The sequence below is a fragment of the Triturus cristatus genome, chromosome 6 (assembly GCF_964204655.1).
Source record: "Triturus cristatus chromosome 6, aTriCri1.1, whole genome shotgun sequence".
NCBI lineage: Eukaryota > Metazoa > Chordata > Amphibia > Caudata > Salamandridae > Triturus > Triturus cristatus.
The window spans coordinates 1,849,376,576-1,849,400,789 of NC_140589.1; the positions used below are offsets into that span (position 1 = coordinate 1,849,376,576).

Sequence of the window (24,214 nt, forward strand, 5' to 3'; positions counted from 1 at the left end):
TTTACTTGGTGATGGGTGTTAGAAATGAGGATCTCTAGTTGGCAGCGGCTGGCGCCGATGTCCAAATAGGGATCCTTCTTCCTAAGTCAGAGTAAGGGGCTACACCCTTTGATAACCCCTGCTCAACCCTGTGGTAATGTAGCAAGAGCAGACAGGCCTATCTCAGAAGCAGTGTGTGAAGCATTTATGACCATACACAACAACGCAGTGAAGACACTACAAAGGGACACCACACAAGTAGCTATAGACAAATAAGTATTTTTATATAGGCTTAACACAAGGCTCAAAAGCGATCAGGAAACCACAATGCACATAATTACAGATTCACTTCAAAGCCATAGAGGCACTCAAAAAGCATATGGAACGAACTTAGTTCGAGGCCGGGGTACACGCGACCTGGTGATGCACAATGTACCTGAGATTGAAAGGGGCACGGCACGCAGCCTCACAAGGAAGCTGCGGTGATGACAGGTGGACTCCCAGCGGCCACAGCTCCCCGCTGTAGCGGTCCGCGACGCGCACTCACAATAATCCTGGGACGGGGCTTAAAGGCAGGCACCCAGCGGCACCCACAGGTGATAGATAGCAAGATCCTCGAAGTGGTGACTAGTGCGGGCACTCAGCAGCAAAGCTCCTCAGCTGCAGCGGCCCACAATAGCGATGGCGTTGATTCTCGTAGGACGGCAAATGCGGGCTGTCAGCGGCACAGCTCCTCAGCTTCAGCGCTCCACAATAGCGATAGCGATGATTTTGGTAACACAGGCAAATGCGGGCTGTCAGCGGCAACAGCTTCTCAGCTGCGGCAGCCCACAATAGCGATCACGATGACATTGGTAACACAGACAAATGCGGGCTCTCAGCGGCAACAGCTCCTCAGCTGCGGCGGCCCACAATAGCGATCACGATGACTTTGGTAACACAGGCAAATGCGGGCTCTCAGCGGCAACAGCTCCTCCGCTGCGGCGGTCCACAATAGCGATGCAATGATTTTCAGCCCGCGTTCCCCGCAGTAGAACCAGAGGCTCTGGAATTCTCAACAGAGGCCTCACCTGCGAGTAGAATACCTCTCAAATAGGAATCCGGACGGCTGATGGGTGAAGTCTAATGTCCCTGAGACTTCAGCAGGAGGCAAGCTCAAATCAGGCCCTTGGGTAGTTGCTTCAGCAAGATGGATAAACGTTTCAAAGTCCTTTCCCTCTCGTTACACGGACAGAGGTTCGTCTTGACATCTAGAATTAACACACCGTGTAGGGGTTTTTGCACAGATCTTTATACCCCAAAAGTCTTTGTTCTCAAAAAGTCACAAATCACTGAACCCAGCCAGAACCAGTTTGGTGTCCTCCTGGAGCACTTTATTTACGAGGCTACATCCTGCCTTTCAGGGAGAGGGGGCCTGCCATCAGACGCACAGTGGGAGGTGGAGCCATCATTCACCTTGCCCGGCACAGCCCTGCTCAGATCAAAGGGTCACCCTCCCCATACTCCAACTGCAGATCCCTCTATTTAATCCAGGTTGGTCTCAGCCTGCCCTGACCCTCCAAAGCCAGACAGCCAATACACATAACAGCAGAGCACACGGGAAGGCTTAGGCAAGAAAATACCTACTTCCCAAAAGTGGTAATTTTAAACACAGAATATAAAAATAATCGTCACTAAAAGATGCACTTTAATATTTGGAGCTCAGGCATAATAAATTCGACTTTCCTATCAAGTTCCTTGGGTCAATTAGGATTATACCAATTCATACAGTCAATTTACAATAGGGAGCATTCGCGCTGTGGCACTGGATGGCAGTGGCACAGCGCCCAGAGCATCTAACACCAGCAAACACAGAGGAGACAAAAGCGAAAAAGGGAAGGGAGACCCACGCCAATGGTGCCAGGTCTAACACGCGTCCCTTCCAGCTGAAATGTGGGGAGAACTACCCACCCACTTAGGAGTTCTCATCACTAAGGCGGAAAAATCTGGACAGACCATCAGCATTGGCGTGATCTGTACTGGGGCGGTGTTCCACTGTAAAGTCCATACCCTGTGGGGAAATGAACCACCTCAACAACTTTGGATTCTCCCCCATCATCTGCATTAACCATCTGAGGGGTCTGTGGTCTGTCTGAACCCGGAAGTGAGTCCCAAACAGGTATGGTCTCAGCTTCTTCAGTGCCCAGACCACAGCAAATGCCTCACGCTCAATTGCACTCCACCTCTGTTCCCGTGGAAGTAACCTCCTACTAATGAAGGCTACAGGTTGGTCTAGGCCCTTCTCATTGATCTGTGACAGAATGCCCCCCACACCATGCTCGGAAGCGTCTGTCTGGACAACAAATTCTTTTGCAAAGTTAGGTGCCTGAAGTACCGGTGCTGTGCACATGGCAGTCTTCAGGGCGTTAAAAGCTTTCTGACAGGTGTCAGTCCAGTTCACAATCTTTGGCTGCTTCTTAGAAGTCAGCTCAGTCAAGGGTGCAAGAATGTTGCCATACCCCCTGACAAACCTCCTATAATAACCCGTGAGTCCTAAAAAGACTCTCACCTGTGTCTGGGTCTTTTGGGGCTCCCAAGCCAGGATGGTTTCAATCTTGGGATGTAGGGTGTGCCACCTGGCCGCGCGCCACCTGGTGTCCCAAATACACCACAGAACTCTGCCCAAGCTGGCACTTACTTGCCTTGATTGTGAGGCCTGCCTTTCGCAGGGCCATCAACACTTTCCAGAGGTGGCGCAGGAGGTCCAGGTGGTCCTCCCATGAGGAACTAAACACTGCAATGTCATCCAGGTAGGCAGCACTGACATTTTCCAGCCCAACCAACACCCTGTTGGCCAACCTCAGAAAGGTGGCAGGGGCATTCTTCATCCCAAAGGGCATCACCCGGAACTGGAAGTGCCCATCTGGGGTGGAGAATGCTGACCTCTCCTTTGCCCCATCAGTCAAGGCGATCTGCCAATACCCAGACGTCAAGTCAAACGAGCTGAGGTACCGTGCAGCCCCTAGCCGATCTATGAGCTCATCCGCTCTGGGGATGGGGTGCGCTTCAGTCTTCATGACTGAATTGAGACCTCGGTAGTCCACGCAGAACCGAAGTTCTGGGGTGGCACCAGGCGCTGCAGCTTTTGGTACCAGGACCACGGAGCTGGACCAAGGGCTGCTAGAGAATTCAATCACCCCTAAAGCAAACATTTTGGAGACCTCCTCCTTAATGCATGCCCTGACCCAGTCAGTCACTCGGTAAGCCTTGTGCTTCACAGGAGGACTGTCCCCAGTGTCTACGTCATGGACTCACCAATCAGTGACACTAGGCACCAGCGAGAACAGGTCACTGAATTGCCCCAACAGTTGGCGACAATCGCTCTGCTGCTCAGGGGTCAGTGTCGAGGAGAGGACCACACCCTCCACTGACCCGTATTGCTCCTCTGCACGCAGGAGGTCAGGAAGAGGCTCACTCTCCTCTTCCATTCCAGCATCTGTGGCCAGAAGCATGCCCACTTCAGACCTCTCAAAGTGGGGCTTCAGGTGGTTGACATGCAGGACCCGCAAGGGGTTCCTGGGAGACCGGAAGTCCACCATGTAGGTAACAGTACTCTTGCGCTCCATCACCTCAAAAGGGCCGGTCCACTTATCTTGGAGCGCACAGGGCTCCACTGGGGCCATGACCCCAAACCTTTTGACCATGCTGAAACTCAATCAGAGTGGCATTCTGATCGTGCCAGCATTTCATCTCTTCCTGGCTGGCTTCCAGATTTGCCTCAGAAAGTTTTCTGAAACGCCGAGTCTGGTTCCTTAAGGCCAGCATGTAACTAAACACATCCTGGGGAGGTTTCCTGGGAGATTGCTCTCAGCCTTCCTTGACCAGACTCAGAGGTCCTCTTACCAGGTGACCATAGAGCAGTTCAAAGGGACTGAACCCTAAGGACTTCTGTGGCACCTCACGGTAAGCAAAAAGCAGGCATGGCAAGAGGACGTCCCACTTACGCCTCATGGGCTCCTCTAGGCCCATAATCATGCCCTTAAGGGTCCGGTTGAATCTCTTAACCAGCCCATTACCTTGGGGGTGGTAAGGAGTCGTAAACTTATAAGTCACCCCACACTCTTCACACAGAGACTTCATATATTTGGAAATGAAGTTAGTACCCCTATCAGACACCACCTCTCTGCCTCCCAGGTTTACCTGGCGGTGGCGCGCAGGTGTTTCCAGAGGTGCCTTCGCCTCACGCGCGCGACCACACCGTACGCTCCGGAGTTGCCATTACTGGGCATGCCTAGCCCGACGGGACCCCTCACGGAGGCCCATTTGGCAGGGTGGGAGCAGGCAGGTGTAGATACGCTAGGTGACCTGTATGAGGACGGCGACTTGCTGACGTTTGCCGCCCTGGCTGACGACACGGCGCTCCCGGCAGGACAGTTCCTCCTGCATGCCTCCCTCATGCAGACGCTCTCGGCCTCTTGGGGTGACATGACGACGGAGCTACCGACGCATGCCTTCATCCAATATCTGCATATTATGGGCAATGGCGCACATGTCATACACTGGCTGGTGCAGGCACTCCTCGCACACTCACGACTGACCACCTCGACATTAAGGGAACGCTGGGCAACGGACAGGGGCAGAGACTGGACAGATAAAGAATGGGCGATGATACTGGCCAGCCCGGCTAACGTTCCACGCAACCCCCGCTTCAAGCTCATACAATATTACATATTACAGCGAGCGTATCTCACTCCGGAGAAGATCAATAAATATTTCCTGCGGACGGATGCCGCCTGCCCACGGTGCTCGTCACCAGGAGCGGACCTTTTGCATATGCTCTGGCACTGTGCTGACGTGCAGACGTATTGGAGTGACGTGCTGTCACTGATCGAGCGCGGCGCGGACGGACGGCTGCCACGCACGTGGGAAGCGTGTATCTTGGGCCTGTACAGGCGCACAAAAGCGAATAGAGTACAGGCGCGCTTTTGGGACATGGGGCTTGTTACAGCCAAACGCTTGCTCACCAAGCACTGGAAGGCGACGGCCCCTCCGCACATCAGGCACTGGAGGGCATCCTTCGTCAACTGGGCGCAGGCGGAAAGTGCAGTGCTCCTCCGTGAGGAAACTGCGGCACTCAGGCAGTACCCCATCGCTCACCTTTGGGATGGCCTCCTCGCCACCTTTCAGACGGCCTGCCGAGCCCGCGGGATAACCTAAACACCAGGTGGGCACTGATATACTACTAGATCGCTGGCAACATGTCTGAGACCCTGGTGGGATTAGCTCCTGGCCCCCTCGACCTGTTTATTCCCCTGACACATCTCACATACTGCGCGGCAGGCTACTACTGTCGGATACTTCTTGCGCTGTGCTCTGGCGCACGCGCGGGACTTACCACCGCTGCTACCCGAGAGGACGCGCACACTGACGACCCCTCCCCGGGCGGCCGGATACGCCCTGCTGGACAGCCCCTATCTCCTCACGCATTGCTGCACGCGGATCTCCACTTCCCCCCCCCCTCACCCCTCTTCTTCTGGCCCCTACCCGAGTTCTCGACCCTGGCCTTGATCCCTAAAGTTTACGTTGCACACCCGGGGTACAACTCGGCGACTGACTACACTCCCTAGCAGAGCATGTGATCCATCATAGCAACGGTCGCCACGCGCACCCTTGCGAACTACGCTGCAACCTCCTTGACGCGCTCCACCCCACGCTACACGCGGGACACAGGGACTCCGATGCCCACAAATCAGGGCACTTGACGGACAACCCAGAACCCAGCACACATCCTTCTGTGAGCCCCGGAGCTAGCTGACAATGCTGCGCAGCGGGCAGATACGAAACGCCCCCCTCACACGCGGACAATGCGCTTTAGCTGAGAAACAACGCGACACATAACAGAAAAGCACCACCGATTCGCTTACACGCAATGTACACACCTGAATCCTCTATCTAGGTACAACTGAGCTCCGCCGCCGGACCTCCGGGTTGTCGGCTAAACGGCTGTGTTTAAACATTTGACTGTATGTACTCGAACATTGCTGACCTGATGCTCTGTCGCAGAATTGTACACTGCCAATTGATGCAACTATGGTTAATAAAAGTTCTCAAAAAAAAAAAAAAAATCAGACACCACCTCTCTGGGGAATCCCACATGGGAGAAAATCCCCATCAGTGCACATCCCACCGCGGGGGCCATCACAGTCCTGAGTGGGATGGCTTAAGGGTACCGGGTGGCATGGTCCACCAAGACCAGGATGAACCTGTTGCCCATGGCTGTCTTGGGGTCCAGAGGCCCCACAATGTCAATGCCCACTCGCTTGAATGGGGTACTGACAACTGGAAAGGGCTGGAGTGGGGCCTTGATCTTCTCCCCACTCTACCCACTTGCCTGGCAAGTTTCACATGTCCTGCAGTGAGCATCTGAGCTCCTGTGCATTTGGGGCCAATAAAAGTGGGTGACCAGCCTCTCGAAGGTCTTGGTCTGCCCCAGATGTCCTGTCAATGGCACATAGTGATCCAACCCCAGTAGGAAGACTCTGAAGCGCTGGGGTACCACCAGCACACAGGCTGACCCAGGCTCAGTAACCTTAGGCTCACTGTAAAGAAGGTCATTCTCCCAATAGATCAGATGTGAACCTGACTGATCACCTGCTGCCTGAGCTACAGCCTGTCGACACAGCCCCTCAAGAGAAGGGCACGTTCTCCGCTGTTCACAAAATTCCTCTCTGGTTGGCCCTCTTTCCGGCTGCCATTGGGTCAGCTCAGGCAGGTCCCCCAGTTCGGCTACTTGTTCTCCTGTAGGCTCCAAGGCATCTCCCTCAAGGTCTGCTCCCTCCTGAACCGTGGCAACTGAGGGGGCCGGTTTCCCGCGCCCCCTACCGCTTCTCTTCAAGGCAGGGGCCTGGGCCGTACTTTCAGGCTCCAGGTCCTTCTGAACATCCTGACTAGCTGCCATGGACCGAGTGGTCGCGTAGGCCCACTCAGGCAGACCCAAAATTTCCAAGTGATATTTCCTCTCAACCGTAGCCCACGGGGAGTTCTCTAAATAGTTGCCCAACAGATAGTCTACTGGCATGGCTGGCCTCACAGCTACTTGAAGAGTTCCTGAGATCCCCCCACTCAAAGGGAACTTGAGCCACCTCACACTGGCTCTCAGAGTTGTCTGCTGACACTACTGGGCAGAATGCATGGGGGACAACCTGCTCTTTGGCCACCAACCGGGAGATGATAGCAGTCACACTAGCTCCTGTGTCCCTCAGAGCCTCCACCCTATGGCCATTGATGGTCACCCACTGCCTGTACTTCTTAGTGTTAGCAGGCAGTGCAGGGTTAGGGACCTTCTCAAAGGCTCCTAGCGAGACAAGTGTCAATTCTATGGGATCCCACCGACCTTGGGCACCCATCTCCTCCCCTCCCAGGGCTACACTAGCAATCTGGTGGGGGGCGCACGGGGTGGTGCACTGGAGTCCCTCTGAGGACACTGGGGATCGTAATACCGGTGGCCCACTTGACCACACTTAAAACAAGTAAGAGGCCCCCTCTGAACAGGCCTACCTGTCGGGGGCACTGGCATCTTCTCAGGGGGAAGCTGGGACACCACTCCTTAGTTCCCTTGGGAATTACTATGGGGCCCTCTCTGGAACTCCCTCTGTTTACCCCTGTCCCCCCTCCTCTCTGCTAGGGACCCTGCCCAGCTTTGGCGGAATCTCCCACTGGACCCTTGCGAACCTGGGTGCTCACCCAGCGGTCCGCCTCCTCAGCAAGCTTCCTAGGGTGAGTTAGCTCGCTATCAATAAGGTGCTGGCGTAGCTCTGGAAAACAGTTACCAGATAAATGCTCCCATGCAAACAAATCATACAATTGCTCAAAAGTTTCCACTTTGCTACCCTTTACCCAGCGATCCATTGCTCTGCAAAAAAAAGACACATATTCATTCCAAGTGGTAACCTCTAACTTCTTACAGGTTCTAAATCTCTGCCTGTACATTTCTGAGGTCAAACCATATCACGTTATCAAGGCCTCTTTCATATGGGCATACACCATCCTGCTATCTTCAGGCAGATCCAACAGGGTATCCCCCCCATCACTCCCAAAGCGTCCCCACAACCCCGCTCCCCAATCCTTCTCAGGGACCCGGTGGGACACCATGGCTATCTCATATGCGGCAAACCATTGCACAATATCCTCACTCTTATGGAAATCCTTCATGACATCCTTGAGTATGTAAACCCTACTCTCTGTAGGTACTAAAGGTATGCTGCCACCAGAGGGGGAGATCTCCAAACTCTTAGCCCTGATCTCCAACTCCCTCAATACTCTCTGATGCTCAAGTTTCATTTTCTCAAGTTCAAATGCCAACCTGTTATTCTCAATATCCAACTTTTTACTCTCTAGGTCCTTCAGACCTTCCAATTTGGCCATCTCCAAACTATGCCTTCTATCTCTCCCTGTCCTCCATCTCTTCTGGGGACAGACCCTTTGAGGACACACTAGTACCTGGATTGGAAAGTGCTTTACCTCCCACTAAATCCCCTTTGCCATCCTGCTGCCCTCCAGCATTCTCTCCCTCATTCCTAGCGGACTATCTCGCTTATAACCAGGCCTTAAGGGCCTTCTGATACTCCTCCTTCCTAGAGAGACCTGCAGCAGGGACTGTGAATCACTTGCATAAAGACTTTAGCTGTTTGGCAGTGTAGGTTTCTAACCTGTCTTCCTCAAAGATGAGGCCCTCCGAAGCATTGGACGTTGGCCTACCCATTTTAGACATAACTGGCAATTACAATCAACAATAGAACAAAATCAAACCGTCTGTGGTTGCGCCTAGGCCTACGCTCACTATTAGCGTACACCAGTTATTGTATGAGGATCATAAATGCAAATCCTGATCCCACCGCTGCCACCAATGCTAGAAATGAGGATCTCTAGTTGGCAGCGGCTGGCGCCGATGTCCAAATAGGGATCCTTCTTCCTAAGTCAGAGAAAGGGGCTACACCCTTTGATAACCCCTGCTCAACCCTGTGGTAACATAGCACGAGCAGACAGGCTAATCTCAGAGGCAGTGTGTGAAGCATGTATGACCATACACAACAACGCAGTGAAGACACTACAAAGGGACACCACACAAGTAGCTATAGAAAAATAAGAATCTTTATATAGGCTTAACACAAGGCTCAAAAGTGATCAGGAAACCACAATGCACATAATTACAGATTCACTTCAAAGCCATAGAGGCACTCAAAAAGCGTGTGGAACGAACTTAGTTCGAGGCCGGGGTCCACACGACCCGGTAATGTACAATGTACCTGTGATTGAAAGGGGCACGGCACGCAGCCTCACAAGGAAGCCGCAGTGATGACAAGTGGACTCGCAGCGGCACAGCTCCTCAGCTGCAGCGACCCACAATAGCGATAGCGATGATTCTCGTAGGACTGCAAATGCGGGCACTCAGCGGCACAGCTCCTCAGCTGCAGCGGCCCACAATAGCGATAGCGATGATTTTGGTAGCACAGGCAAATGCGGGCTCTCAGCGGCAACAGCTCCTCAGCTGCGGCGGCCCACAGTATCGATCACGATGACTTTGGTGACACAGGCAGATACGGGCTCTCAGCGGCAACAGCTCCTCAGCTGCGCCGGCCCACAATAGCGATCACGATGAAATTGGTAACACAGGCAAATGCGGGCACTCAGCGGCAACAGCTCCTCAGCTGCGGCGGCCCACATTAGCGATCACGATGACTTTGGTAACACAGGCAAATGTGGGCTCTCAGCGGCAACAGCTCCTCAGCTGCGGCGGCCCACAATAGCAATGCGATGACGTTCAGCCCGCGTAGAACTAGAGGCTCTGGAATTCTCAACAGAGGCCTCACCTGCGAGTAGAATCCCTCTCAAATAGGAATCCGGACGGCTGATGTCCCTGAGACTTCAGCAGGAGGCAAGCTCAAATCAGCCCTTGGGTAGTTGCTTCAGCAAGATGGATAAAAGTTTCAAAGTTCTTTCCCTCTCGTTACACGGACAGAGGTTCGTCTTGACATCCAGAAGTAACACACTGTGTAGGGGTTTTTGCACAGATCTTTATACCCCAAAAGTCTTTGTTCTCAAAAAGTCACAAAGTCACAAACCAGTTTGGTGTCGTCCTGGAGCACTTTATTTACGAGGCTTCATCCTGCCTTTCAGGGAGAGGGGGCCTGCCATCAGACACACAGTGGGAGGTGGAGCCATCATTCACCTTGCCCTGCACAGCCCTGCTCAGATCAAAGGGTCACCCCTCCCCATACTCCAACTGCAGATCCCTCTATTTAATCCAGGTCGGTCTCGACCTGCCCTGACCCTCCAAAGCCAGGCAGCCAATACACATAACAGCAGAGCACACGGGAAGGCTTAGGCAAGAAAATACCTACTTCCCAAAAGTGGTAGTTTTAAACACAGAATATAAAAATAATCGTCACTAAAAGATGCACTTTAATATTTGGAGCTCAGGCATACTAAATTCGACTTTCCTATCATGTTCCTTGGGTCAATTAGGATTATACCAATTCATACAGTCAATTTACAATAGGGAGCATTCGCGCTGTGGCACTGGATGGCAGTGGCACAGCACCCAGAGCATCTAACACCAGCAAACACAGAGGAGACAAAAGCAAAAAAGGGAAGGGAGACCCACGCCAACGGTACCAGGTCTAACAATGGGCAAATAATAATTTTTCACTGAAACCAGATTTCCACACATTGTCGTTTGTGCGCAATATAGTTTTATCAGTAAAACTGCATATCTGTGCAGATTTGGTTGCAATGTCAATGAACAATTTGCTGTCTGTAAAAAAAACAGTGCCCAACCAAACATGATTATGTAATATATTTGTGGCATTGTGCTCCAGAATGCACCACAGGGTACATATCACACCCATACCACTCTCCTGTTTAATGGGCATAGTTAATTTACTGCACTTGTTCTTTACAGGATTTTTCACAGTCCCTCTGACTTGATTGATGTAACTTTGATCACTGCGCCCCCCCACTCTGAAAATTAGTACAGCATTACTGGTTATACATAAACCTTGCAGACCTATCAAACAGGCTGTGACACAGTAATGTCAAAAGAGGCCCACTGTGATTGGGGCCTGACTGGCTGGGAAGACAATAGAAGAACCCTGCCTAGGTGTGAGCTAAAATTTGCATGTGACAGGGGAGGCCTCTTAAAGTGCAACCCAAGTGTGATATGAAAAGGCCCAACATACCTGTCAAGCAGGATGTGGCATTCAAGCACGATATGACACTTGCATATTCTTTCAGGTTCAGAGTGGTCAACTCTGCCCATTCAGATCAGTCTATTATTTTGCTCCTGGGAACAAGTTTGCACCTCATTCACTCCAATGTAAATGCTAATTACTGGCTGACCAATATGGGAGAACAAACTGCAGATTTAGCTTTCAGGGGCTTTAGGCAGGGCAAAGATAACTTTTTAAATCTTACCTTTCCATAATATTTAGAACAAATCCAACTTCACCATCCAGCTTGTCCCATTTCCAAGTTATAGGATTATTATTTAGTAGGTCATGATATAGTTCCATACTGTTTTCCTATGGAACAGCCAAACCCACTACAGCTCAGCTTTGAGGGCATTTTCACTATAAGGACAAGTTTACCATTAATGTTTTACATGTCCTACTTTTAAATACCATGCACCCTGCCTCTATGGACAACAAGGCCTATGTAGGGGTTGACTTATACATATTTAAAAGGGAAGTTTAGGCCTTTCAAAAGGGGTTAGTTTGCCAGGTCATATTTGCAGTTAAAACCTGCACAGCCAGGCTACTGGTGGCAGGCCTGCAGTGATGTTTACATTGTCACTGTTGTGGATATCACAATGGGTGCTGCAGTCCACTTATAACATTTACCTTACAGGCACTGGGTACACCTTGGTTCCATATACTAGGGACTTATAGGTAGGTTAAATATGGCACTCAGGGGTATGTGAATGTCATGATGTGGACAAGGGGAGCACAGGAACTTAACCACTTGCTAGCATCGGTAAAATGCACAGAAATATAGTACTGAGGACCAATCAGCACAATCGGGAAATCAGTTTCAAATCATTTAAAAATAAAAACATACTCTTTTCCACCCTAAAAAGTGCTCATTAAAACCATTTTGCACCAGAATTAGAGGTCTTGGCAATTTTAGAGGTTTGTAGCGAAATGAGGATGCATGCCCACAGGGTGTTCGCCCAACCACCATTTATGTCCTTATATAGTAGCAACAGGCAGCCCAAAGATCCCTACAGGACCAATAGGGGACGTTCACACTTGAATTGGATGAAATACCAATTGAGTTCAATGGATTTGGAACCTTGTGTTTTTTGGCCCATAAGTCGGGCATTGTTCTTGAACCTAAGAAAGAATAGCAAGAGAAAAAAATTGTTAAAGGTGTGTTATGAGAGAAAGACGACTGAAAAAAATGCCTTTAGTGGGACATTTCGTTCAAAAGATTTAATAGGAAAATTATTTGCATGAGAATGTTGGTGAAGATGTTGAGTTTAACATTCTTCAAAAGTTGTGGTAAGTGCGAGCTTCACCAACTGTGCCCAACTTCAAAAGCAATGCTTCAAACTTTGTCCCGCCCCATTAGCTAGCACCCTCTGTCCAGGCTCTACTCTGTCAGAACATCAAATGGTGAGGCAGTTAAAACTGTAGTTTCATATTTGAATTGTACAGCTGTGTGGCGTGGACCAAACCCACGTGGCAATTTTATCTCAACTTGGAGAAGTTCAGAGGATACCATAATGTTCTTCTAAATGAAACACAGGTAGTGACCAAGACCCTGCAAAGTGCTCTAAAAGTGCTCAGAGAAAGATTACTAGCAAAACACACCTCTCTGGGCGCATTCACACCAATCTGTAAGACCTTTACTATCGGTCCATCTGCAAAACGAACATGACATAGCACTGTCCACCACCTCTTGTGCTGCAGGCGTGGTAGGAGGTGAGGGAACTGCTTAGTGATTGCAGTAAGAGGGTGGGCCGCAGAAGCCATATGAAAGATTGACTCATCGTGGCCAGAGGTTTTAGATTACTTCAAGCTGAGCCTGAGCCAGTCATCTGGCTTGGGCCTGCATGGAAGCCTCAGAGACTCGCCCACGTCTAGTTAATAAGGAATTAGAAAAATATCTTCTGTGTTATATAAAAGACTAAGAGGAATGGGTCACTTTCTTTCCAAGCTGAATTCTGCTATGATAATATCAAACACACCTCTACGCCATAGTATCGTCCTCGAACTCATCTCACCTTAATCTCACTCATAGGGAGAATTCTTCTGCTAGACAACAGGTATATCAAATACAGAAGATAAGGCAATCCACGCAAACACGTGGTACAAGCAAAGGTGCAGTATAAAAAAATACGCTGGTTGGAAACATAGAAGAGAACTATTTACATCCAATGGTTCCAAGTGTGGTTACCCTCGAGTATCTTCAGCTAGATGGTAACAGAAATGTTTTGCCCTTTTTTATTGGACTGTTTAAGGTGGCTCGCTATATCAGTCCTATGGCAGTGAAGTTGGTTCTCTCCTGCACTCGTCGTGTCTGTCCAGTTGTCCATAATTCCCTAATAAAACTGTTCAGTCTGGTATCTGAATCAATCAAAGCCCTTTTCCAATGTTAGTAGATCCTGGATACCCTCACAAGTGATTAGCCACGCTCTACAAATTCACATAACATAAGGTAACATAGCATAACATAACATCGCCTTAATAGTCTCATACAATAAAGGGAGTCCAAAGACCTAAGTACAGGGATACAGGATGTACCACACAAAGCTAGTAACCTTAATCATCACCTCACTGAAGGTGCATAAGACTGACTTCAATAACGAAGAATCTATGGGGCATATTATCAAGCCAGGCGATAAAATTATCGCCGCTTTAGCGGCAGAAAACTGATCTGTGACTTTTGACTGGTGCTCAATGGCCGATCTGGCGTTGCATAACAAGGCTTGGTGGCAGTGACCAAAAAGAGGCAACCTTATAGAGAGATACATTATGGCAAACGTTGTCCACCTTGTGTACTGTGGTCTCCAAAAGGGTGTAATGAGGAGAGAAGGCATTGGGAAGGTCTTGAGGGGAATAACAAATTGCTGTTATAATGGGCATTGAAAGTAGAAAAGGTGGACTGTCCTCTCTTGAGAGCAGCATGGCTGGTGGTTCTCAGCAATCAAGTCCACAAGGACTTTCCTTTGGAGTGGTTGTGGTGCACTGCCAGTGGGCTGACCGCATGAACATGCAGTGGTCACTCCTAAATAAGCATCAGAAGCGTGACACAACGGACTGCAGAGCATCGCCAAAGGAGCCCTCCTACAAAATGTCCGCTTAATAGAAATGAAAGAAATACTGTGTGGCTTGGGTGAAAGAGCTGCTGACTGGCCAGTGTGGCGGTTGATGGAATGAGGATAGAAGGTGCTCCAAGTAAAAAAGTGACCAAGAATCAGCAGCACACAGACCAGGCATGTATGCAGTTCACAGAACAGAGGTCAATTAGAAAAAAATAAAAAAATCCATCTGTGCAGTGGCCATCTCTAAATAGGCACCAGAGGTGTGACACTTCAGGCTGGAGCACGGTCGCGAAAGAACTGGGAGAACCAACAGAACGCCCTCACCCAAGATTACTGCAAAGTAGAAATGAAAAAAATATTGACCTGCTCACGTGAGCGTATCACCAACAGGGAGCATTGCAGTGTAGATGTAGATGGTATGTGTCACACAACACATGACCAAGGTTAAGCTCCACACAAACCAGGCATATTTGAAGCTCAAAGGACAGAGGTCGGACGTGGACCATATGTGTGCCCACCTGGCCGTACATACCTTGATCTGTAGATTGGCCTACTACAGTGCATTCTGAAGGCTTAGCTGAATCATTGGTGCACTGTTGACAATGAAAAGCGCTCTTCCCATCCTCATGCTCAGGTTTTCTGTTGCTTTCAGATCGCCCAAGGAATGGACTACATGGAAAGCATGCACTGCATTCACTGCGACCTGCGCTCCGAAAACATCCTCTTGACCGAGACGCTGTCCTGCAAGATCGGGGATTTTGGCCTTGCAAGCTTCACAGATAATGCATCGATTCAGCTGCTTGCAGGTGCGTTTCACTGTGTTTGTAAGTGCATGTTGGTGTCTTTCCAAGATCTGTGGCACTCCTCACTTTTCCTGAAGTGGTTGGTTGAACATGGCTCACACAGCACAAGTCTTGAGTGGCTTCTCTTCCCCCAGGTCCTTTGAAGATGCCTGGCTTAATGAGGGGGGGTTAATAATATGGTGTTGCTCTCCACAGGCGGAACTATCAGCATTTATGTCTGTAGATTGATTCTGTTCAATCCTCTGTCTCCCCTGATTCATTCTCCTTCCTTTAGATTCATTCTAAATCTTCACATGTCCTTTTTCTAGTCGCTTACCTTGTACCCAGGACTGTAACCTACACCACCAGATCATCCCCACTTTTTCCCCATGGATCTATTCCTTTCCAGGGCCCTAATGCCCCACTCCCCTTCCTGATCAGCACTTTGGAGGAACACTTTTACGCCCCCCAAATCTACCATGTCAACATTCAATGTTTCAGCCATGCATACACAGAAGTCTGGATCTGTTCTTCTGCTGTGACCCCTTCATAACGCTTTTGTAAGGACCTTCTGTCTTGATGTCTTTCCTATGACATGTCTGGCTCTTTCATATAAATGCTCCAATGTTAGTTCTGATGATGATCTTTAACTTACATGAGCGATCGAAACACCGCAGACTTGTGTACAGCTAGACTCATTGACCCTGTTCTCTTCTGTGTTTTCTTGCGTCATGAGTCAGTTGTTCACCTGTACACACACGTTGCTTCTTCAAGATTGCTGCACCTTGTGATCACCCCTTATTTGTTTAGCACTCTGTTGTAGTTTACTCAATAAATGTCTCAATAATAGGTGTTTGCATCAAGCATACAAGTATTGGCTGGAAACTAGGATATAGTAATGAAGTTATCTTGGGAGAGAAAAATCAAAAAGAATGATGGGAGGTGCACTCGTTCTGGAGTCAATAAGGCAGCGTGAATCGTTATTCCACAGTTAAGTCCTTTTATTCAATAGATCTTTTAAAACTGGCACACAGCCAATGCATTTCGTTCCCGATTCTTTGCCAGAGGGAGCTTCGTCAGGGCTGTAACATTATAGACAAGACACAACATCAATATGACATAACCCAACGTTAACAGAATAGACATATACATATATAAAAACATAAATAATGTTTAGATGACCCAAAACATTTAGATGTCAAGAAAGATTTCAGTGACAAAGAATGTTTTTGACACATGAGTGGTATTAACCACGTATTTCTCAGAGACAAACATTTAAAAAACATATAACAAAATATTTAAAAGCAGTTGAGAAGTATACCCGAACAAATATACGGTACACCATTAAAAAGTATATATTTCTAACCAAATTGGAGTATCTGATAAATTGCATAATCTCAAAAGCACATCAATATCCAAAACTATACCGTCAAGGACAAATCCATATTCATACAGTTATGCTTTTGCCAAGGGTGAAATATTACTAACATCTCATGTGTATCAAAAAATGTATAGATCTCTCACCTCCTATGTTAAAAGATTCCGAGCACACATAGGGCATGGATTAAACCTCAATATATGGTGCAAACAGTAAACTATCTGAAACAAGCATTGGCATAGCCAATAGGTCTCCCCTTTGGGACCTTATAAGTGTTCAGCCATGCAACAGTTGATGTGGTTACACCAGGGATATTGTGCTGCATAACTAAATACTTATAAGGTCCCAAAGGCGAGACCTATTGGCTATGCCAATGCTTGTTCCTGTAGAATTCTCCTGCAAAAACATTTTCCTGCACAAACCTGTTCCAGGAAATTTCACCCAGATGAAAAGGTTTCTAATGGTGAAAATAGCTGTACCTTTTTTTAAAAGTTTGTCACGATAAATATATCAATGAAGAGTTTTATATATTGTGCAAATATTCAAAAGGGTGTCCGGGAGATGTCACAATCATAAGAAAAGAGAAACACAGAGCAAGGTGACAGAAAGGTCATTGAGGAAATACATGGAGTTTGAGGACTTTCTTAACAAGGCAGAGAGAGAGAAGGGCTGAGGCAGGAAAGAGAGAGAGAAGGGCTGAGGCAGGCAAGAGAGAGAGAAGGGCTGAGGCAGGAGAGAGAGAGAGAAGGGCTGAGGCAGGAAAGAGAGAGAGAAGGGCTGAGGCAGGCAAGAGAGAGAGAAGGGCTGAGGCAGGAAAGAGAGAGAGAAGGGCTGAGGCAGGAAAGAGAGAGAGAAGGGCTGAGGCAGGAAAGAGAGAGAGAAGGGCTGAGGCAGGCAAGAGAGAGAGAAGGGCTGAGGCAGGAAAGAGAGAGAGAAGGGCTGAGGCAGGGAAGAGAGAGAGAAGGGCTGAGGCAGGAAAGAGAGAGAGAAGGGCTGAGGCAGGAAAGAGAGAAAGAAGGGCTGAGGCAGGAAAGAGAGAGAGAGAAGGGCTGAGGCAGGAAAGAGAGAGAGAAGGGCTGAGGCAGGAAAGAGAGAGAGAAGGGCTGAGGCAGGCAAGAGAGAGAGAAGGGCTGAGGCAGGCAAGAGAGAGAGAAGGGCTGAGGCAGGCAAGAGAGAGAGAAGGGCTGAGGCAGGCAAGAGAGAGAGAAGGGCTGAGGCAGGCAAGAGAGAGAGAAGGGCTGAGGCAGGCAAGAGAGAGAGAAGGGCTGAGGCAGGGAAGGGAGAGAAGGGCTGAGCCAGGAAAGAGAGAGAGAAGGGCTGAGGCAGGGAAGAGAGAGAGAAGGGCTGAGGCAGGCAAGAGAGAGAGAAGGGCTGAGGCAGGAAAGAGAGAGAGAAGGGCTGAGGCAGGAAAGAGAGAGAGAAGGGCTGAGGCAGGAAAGAGAGAGAGAAGGGCTGAGGCAGGCAAGAGAGAGAGAAGGGCTGAGGCAGGCAAGAGAGAGAGAAAGGCTGAGGCAGGAGAGAGAGAGAAGGGCTGAGGCAGGAAAGAGAGAGAGAAGGGCTGAGGCAGGCAAGAGAGAGAGAAGGGCTGAGGCAGGAAAGAGAGAGAGAAGGGCTGAGGCAGGAGAGAGAGAGAGAAGGGCTGAGGCAGGAAAGAGAGAGAGAAGGGCTGAGGCAGGAAAGAGAGAGAGAAGGGCTGAGGCAGGAAAGAGAGAGAGAAGGGCTGAGGCAGGCAAGAGAGAGAGAAGGGCTGAGGCAGGAAAGAGAGAGAGAAGGGCTGAGGCAGGAAAGAGAGAGAGAAGGGCTGAGGCACGAAAGAGAGAGAGAAGGGCTGAGGCAGGCAAGAGAGAGAGAAGGGCTGAGGCAGGCAAGAGAGAGAGAAAGGCTGAGGCAGGAGAGAGAGAGAAGGGCTGAGGCAGGAAAGAGAGAGAGAAGGGCTGAGGCAGGAGAGAGAGAGAGAAGGGCTGAGGCAGGAAAGAGAGAGAGAAGGGCTGAGGCAGGCAAGAGAGAGAGAAGGGCTGAGGCAGGAAAGAGAGAGAGAAGGGCTGAGGCAGGGAAGGGAGAGAAGGGCTGAGGCAGGAAAGAGAGAGAAGGGCTGAGGCAGGAAAGAGAGAGAGAAGGGCTGAGGCAGGAAAGAGAGAGAGAAGGGCTGAGGCAGGAAAGAGAGAGAGAAGGGCTGAGGCAGGCAAGAGAGAGAGAAGGGCTGAGGCAGGCAAGAGAGAGAGAAGGGCTGAGGCAGGCAAGAGAGAGAGAAGGGCTGAGGCAGGAAAGAGAGAGAGAAGGGCTGAGGCAGGAGAGAGAGAGAGAAGGGCTGAGGCAGGAAAGAGAGAGAGAAGGGCTGAGGCAGGAGAGAGAGAGAGAAGGGCTGAGGCAGGAAAGAGAGAGAGAAGGGCTGAGGCAGGAAAGAGAGAGAGAAGGGCTGAGGCAGGAGAGAGAGAGAGAAGGGCTGAGGCAGGAGAGAGAGAGAGAAGGGCTGAGGCAGGGAAGAGAGAGAGAGAAGGGCTGAGGCAGGAAAGAGAGAGAGAAGGGCTGAGGCAGGAAAGAGAGAGAGAAGGGCTGAGGCAGGCAAGAGAGAGAGAAGGGCTGAGGCAGGAAAGAGAGAGAGAAGGGCTGAGGCAGGCAAGAGAGAGAGAAGGGCTGAGGCAGGCAAGAGAGAGAGAAGGGCTGAGGCAGGGAAGAGAGAGAGAAGGGCTGAGGCAGGAAAGAGAGAGAGAAGGGCTGAGGCAGGAAAGAGAGAGAGAAGGGCTGAGGCAGGAAAGAGAGAGAGAGAAGGGCTGAGGCAGGAAAGAGAGAGAGAAGGGCTGAGGCAGGAAAGAGAGAGAGAAGGGCTGAGGCAGGAGAGAGAGAGAGAAGGGCTGAGGCAGGAAAGAGAGAGAGAAGGGCTGAGGCAGGCAAGAGAGAGAGAAGGGCTGAGGCAGGAAAGAGAGAGAGAAGGGCTGAGGCAGGGAAGAGAGAGAGAAGGGCTGAGGCAGGAAAGAGAGAGAGAAGGGCTGAGGCAGGCAAGAGAGAGAGAAGGGCTGAGGCAGGCAAGAGAGAGAGAAGGGCTGAGGCAGGCAAGAGAGAGAGAAGGGCTGAGGCAGGAAAGAGAGAGAGAAGGGCTGAGGCAGGCAAGAGAGAGAGAAGGGCTGAGGCAGGCAAGAGAGAGAGAAGGGCTGAGGCAGGCAAGAGAGAGAGAAGGGCTGAGGCAGGAGAGAGAGAGAGAAGGGCTGAGGCAGGAAAGAGAGAGAGAAGGGCTGAGGTAGGAAAGAGAGAGAGAAGGGCTGAGGCAGGAAAGAGAGAGAGAGAAGGGCTGAGGCAGGAAAGAGAGAGAGAAGGGCTGAGGCAGGAGAGAGAGAGAGAAGGGCTGAGGCAGGAAAGAGAGAGAGAAGGGCTGAGGCAGGGAAGAGAGAGAGAAGGGCTGAGGCAGGAAAGAGAGAGAGAAGGGCTGAGGCAGGAAAGAGAGAGAGAAGGGCTGAGGCAGGAAAGAGAGAGAGAGAAGGGCTGAGGCAGGAAAGAGAGAGAGAAGGGCTGAGGCAGGGAAGAGAGAGAGAAGGGCTGAGGCAGGAAAGAGAGAGAGAAGGGCTGAGGCAGGCAAGAGAGAGAGAAGGGCTGAGGCAGGCAAGAGAGAGAGAAAGGCTGAGGCAGGAAAGAGAGAGAGAAGGGCTGAGGCAGGAAAGAGAGAGAGAAGGGCTGAGGCAGGCAAGAGAGAGAGAAGGGCTGAGGCAGGAAAGAGAGAGAGAAGGGCTGAGGCAGGCAAGAGAGAGAGAAGGGCTGAGGCAGGAAAGAGAGAGAGAAGGGCTGAGGCAGGAGAGAGAGAGAAGGGCTGAGGCAGGGAAGGGAGAGAAGGGCTGAGGCAGGAAAGAGAGAAGGGCTGAGGCAGGAAAGAGAGAGAGAAGGGCTGAGGCAGGAGAGAGAGAAGGGCTGAGGCAGGAAAGAGAGAGAGAAGGGCTGAGGCAGGGAAGAGAGAGAGAAGGGCTGAGGCAGGAAAGAGAGAGAGAAGGGCTGAGGCAGGAAAGAGAGAGAGAAGGGCTGAGGCAGGAAAGAGAGAGAGAAGGGCTGAGGCAGGAGAGAGAGAGAGAAGGGCTGAGGCAGGAGAGAGAGAGAGAAGGGCTGAGGCAGGAAAGAGAGAGAGAAGGGCTGAGGCAGGCAAGAGAGAGAGAAGGGCTGAGGCAGGAAAGAGAGAGAGAAGGGCTGAGGCAGGCAAGGGAGAGAGAAGGGCTGAGGCAGGAAAGAGAGAGAGAAGGGCTGAGGCAGGCAAGAGAGAGAGAAGGGCTGAGGCAGGCAAGAGAGAGAGAAGGGCTGAGGCAGGAGAGAGAGAGAGAAGGGCTGAGGCAGGAAAGAGAGAGAGAAGGGCTGAGGCAGGAAAGAGAGAGAGAGAAGGGCTGAGGCAGGAAAGAGCGAGAGAAGGGCTGAGGCAGGAGAGAGAGAGAGAAGGGCTGAGGCAGGAAAGAGAGAGAGAAGGGCTGAGGCAGGGAAGAGAGAGAGAAGGGCTGAGGCAGGAAAGAGAGAGAGAAGGGCTGAGGCAGGAAAGAGAGAGAGAAGGGCTGAGGCAGGAAAGAGAGAGAGAAGGGCTGAGGCAGGAAAGAGAGAGAGAGAAGGGCTGAGGCAGGCAAGAGAGAGAGAAGGGCTGAGGCAGGGAAGAGAGAGAGAAGGGCTGAGGCAGGAAAGAGAGAGAGAAGGGCTGAGGCAGGCAAGAGAGAGAGAAGGGCTGAGGCAGGAAAGAGAGAGAGAAAGGCTGAGGCAGGAAAGAGAGAGAGAAGGGCTGAGGCAGGCAAGAGAGAGAGAAGGGCTGAGGCAGGAAAGAGAGAGAGAAGGGCTGAGGCAGGCAAGAGAGAGAGAAGGGCTGAGGCAGGAAAGAGAGAGAGAAGGGCTGAGGCAGGAGAGAGAGAGAAGGGCTGAGGCAGGAAAGAGAGAGAGAAGGGCTGAGGCAGGAGAGAGAGAAGGGCTGAGGCAGGAAAGAGAGAGAGAAGGGCTGAGGCAGGCAAGAGAGAGAGAAGGGCTGAGGCAGGCAAGAGAGAGAGAAGGGCTGAGGCAGGAGAGAGAGAGAAGGGCTGAGGCAGGAAAGAGAGAGAGAAGGGCTGAGGCAGGAGAGAGAGAGAAGGGCTGAGGCAGGAAAGAGAGAGAGAGAAGGGCTGAGGCAGGAAAGAGAGAGAGAAGGGCTGAGGCAGGCAAGAGAGAGAGAAGGGCTGAGGCAGGCAAGAGAGAGAGAAGGGCTGAGGCAGGAAAGAGAGAGAGAAGGGCTGAGGCAGGAGAGAGAGAGAAGGGCTGAGGCAGGAAAGAGAGAGAGAAGGGCTGAGGCAGGGAAGAGAGAGAGAAGGGCTGAGGCAGGGAAGAGAGAGAGAAGGGCTGAGGCAGGCAAGAGAGAGAGAAGGGCTGAGGCAGGCAAGAGAGAGAGAAGGGCTGAGGCAGGCAAGAGAGAGAGAAAGGCTGAGGCAGGAGAGAGAGAGAAGGGCTGAGGCAGGAAAGAGAGAGAGAAGGGCTGAGGCAGGAGAGAGAGAGAGAAGGGCTGAGGCAGGAAAGAGAGAGAGAAGGGCTGAGGCAGGCAAGAGAGAGAGAAGGGCTGAGGCAGGAAAGAGAGAGAGAAGGGCTGAGGCAGGGAAGGGAGAGAAGGGCTGAGGCAGGAAAGAGAGAGAAGGGCTGAGGCAGGAAAGAGAGAGAGAAGGGCTGAGGCAGGAAAGAGAGAGAGAAGGGCTGAGGCAGGAAAGAGAGAGAGAAGGGCTGAGGCAGGCAAGAGAGAGAGAAGGGCTGAGGCAGGCAAGAGAGAGAGAAGGGCTGAGGCAGGCAAGAGAGAGAGAAGGGCTGAGGCAGGAAAGAGAGAGAGAAGGGCTGAGGCAGGAGAGAGAGAGAGAAGGGCTGAGGCAGGAAAGAGAGAGAGAAGGGCTGAGGCAGGAGAGAGAGAGAGAAGGGCTGAGGCAGGAAAGAGAGAGAGAAGGGCTGAGGCAGGAAAGAGAGAGAGAAGGGCTGAGGCAGGAGAGAGAGAGAGAAGGGCTGAGGCAGGAGAGAGAGAGAGAAGGGCTGAGGCAGGGAAGAGAGAGAGAGAAGGGCTGAGGCAGGAAAGAGAGAGAGAAGGGCTGAGGCAGGAAAGAGAGAGAGAAGGGCTGAGGCAGGCAAGAGAGAGAGAAGGGCTGAGGCAGGAAAGAGAGAGAGAAGGGCTGAGGCAGGCAAGAGAGAGAGAAGGGCTGAGGCAGGCAAGAGAGAGAGAAGGGCTGAGGCAGGGAAGAGAGAGAGAAGGGCTGAGGCAGGAAAGAGAGAGAGAAGGGCTGAGGCAGGAAAGAGAGAGAGAAGGGCTGAGGCAGGAAAGAGAGAGAGAGAAGGGCTGAGGCAGGAAAGAGAGAGAGAGAAGGGCTGAGGCAGGAAAGAGAGAGAGAAGGGCTGAGGCAGGAAAGAGAGAGAGAAGGGCTGAGGCAGGAGAGAGAGAGAGAAGGGCTGAGGCAGGAAAGAGAGAGAGAAGGGCTGAGGCAGGCAAGAGAGAGAGAAGGGCTGAGGCAGGAAAGAGAGAGAGAAGGGCTGAGGCAGGGAAGAGAGAGAGAAGGGCTGAGGCAGGAAAGAGAGAGAGAAGGGCTGAGGCAGGCAAGAGAGAGAGAAGGGCTGAGGCAGGCAAGAGAGAGAGAAGGGCTGAGGCAGGCAAGAGAGAGAGAAGGGCTGAGGCAGGAAAGAGAGAGAGAAGGGCTGAGGCAGGCAAGAGAGAGAGAAGGGCTGAGGCAGGCAAGAGAGAGAGAAGGGCTGAGGCAGGCAAGAGAGAGAGAAGGGCTGAGGCAGGAGAGAGAGAGAGAAGGGCTGAGGCAGGAAAGAGAGAGAGAAGGGCTGAGGTAGGAAAGAGAGAGAGAAGGGCTGAGGCAGGAAAGAGAGAGAGAGAAGGGCTGAGGCAGGAAAGAGAGAGAGAAGGGCTGAGGCAGGAGAGAGAGAGAGAAGGGCTGAGGCAGGAAAGAGAGAGAGAAGGGCTGAGGCAGGGAAGAGAGAGAGAAGGGCTGAGGCAGGAAAGAGAGAGAGAAGGGCTGAGGCAGGAAAGAGAGAGAGAAGGGCTGAGGCAGGAAAGAGAGAGAGAGAAGGGCTGAGGCAGGAAAGAGAGAGAGAAGGGCTGAGGCAGGGAAGAGAGAGAGAAGGGCTGAGGCAGGAAAGAGAGAGAGAAGGGCTGAGGCAGGCAAGAGAGAGAGAAGGGCTGAGGCAGGCAAGAGAGAGAGAAAGGCTGAGGCAGGAAAGAGAGAGAGAAGGGCTGAGGCAGGAAAGAGAGAGAGAAGGGCTGAGGCAGGAAAGAGAGAGAGAAGGGCTGAGGCAGGAAAGAGAGAGAGAAGGGCTGAGGCAGGAGAGAGCTGAGGCAGGAAAGAGAGAGAGAAGGGCTGAGGCAGGAAAGAGAGAGAGAAGGGCTGAGGCAGGAGAGAGAGAGAGAAGGGCTGAGGCAGGCAAGAGAGAGAGAAGGGCTGAGGCAGGCAAGAGAGAGAGAAAGGCTGAGGCAGGCAAGAGAGAGAGAAGGGCTGAGGCAGGCGAGAGAGAGAGAAGGGCTGAGGCAGGAGAGAGAGAGAGAAGGGCTGAGGCAGGAAAGAGAGAGAGAAGGGCTGAGGCAGGAGAGAGAGAGAGAAGGGCTGAGGCAGGGAAGAGAGAGAGAAGGGCTGAGGCAGGAAAGAGAGAGAGAAGGGCTGAGGCAGGAGAGAGAGAGAGACGGGCTGAGGCAGGAAAGAGAGAGAGAAGGGCTGAGGCAGGAGAGAGAGAGAGAAGGGCTGAGGCAGGAAAGAGAGAGAGAAGGGCTGAGGCAGGAGAGAGAGAGAGAAGGGCTGAGGCAGGAAAGAGAGAGAGAAGGGC

General features: G+C 51.4%; 1 protein-coding gene across 3 annotated transcripts in view; it reads left to right on the plus strand.

The window, feature by feature from the left end:
- Positions 1-24,214, plus strand: part of LOC146822181 (tyrosine-protein kinase Src42A-like) — a 351,567-nt gene that overhangs the window by 281,309 nt on the left and 46,044 nt on the right. For all 3 annotated transcript variants that reach the window (XM_085613317.1, XM_085613319.1, XM_085613318.1), the window contains exon 7: positions 14,934-15,087. In XM_085613317.1, the coding sequence (XP_085469443.1) occupies positions 14,934-15,087 (154 nt within the window). The remainder of the gene's footprint in view (positions 1-14,933; positions 15,088-24,214) is intronic.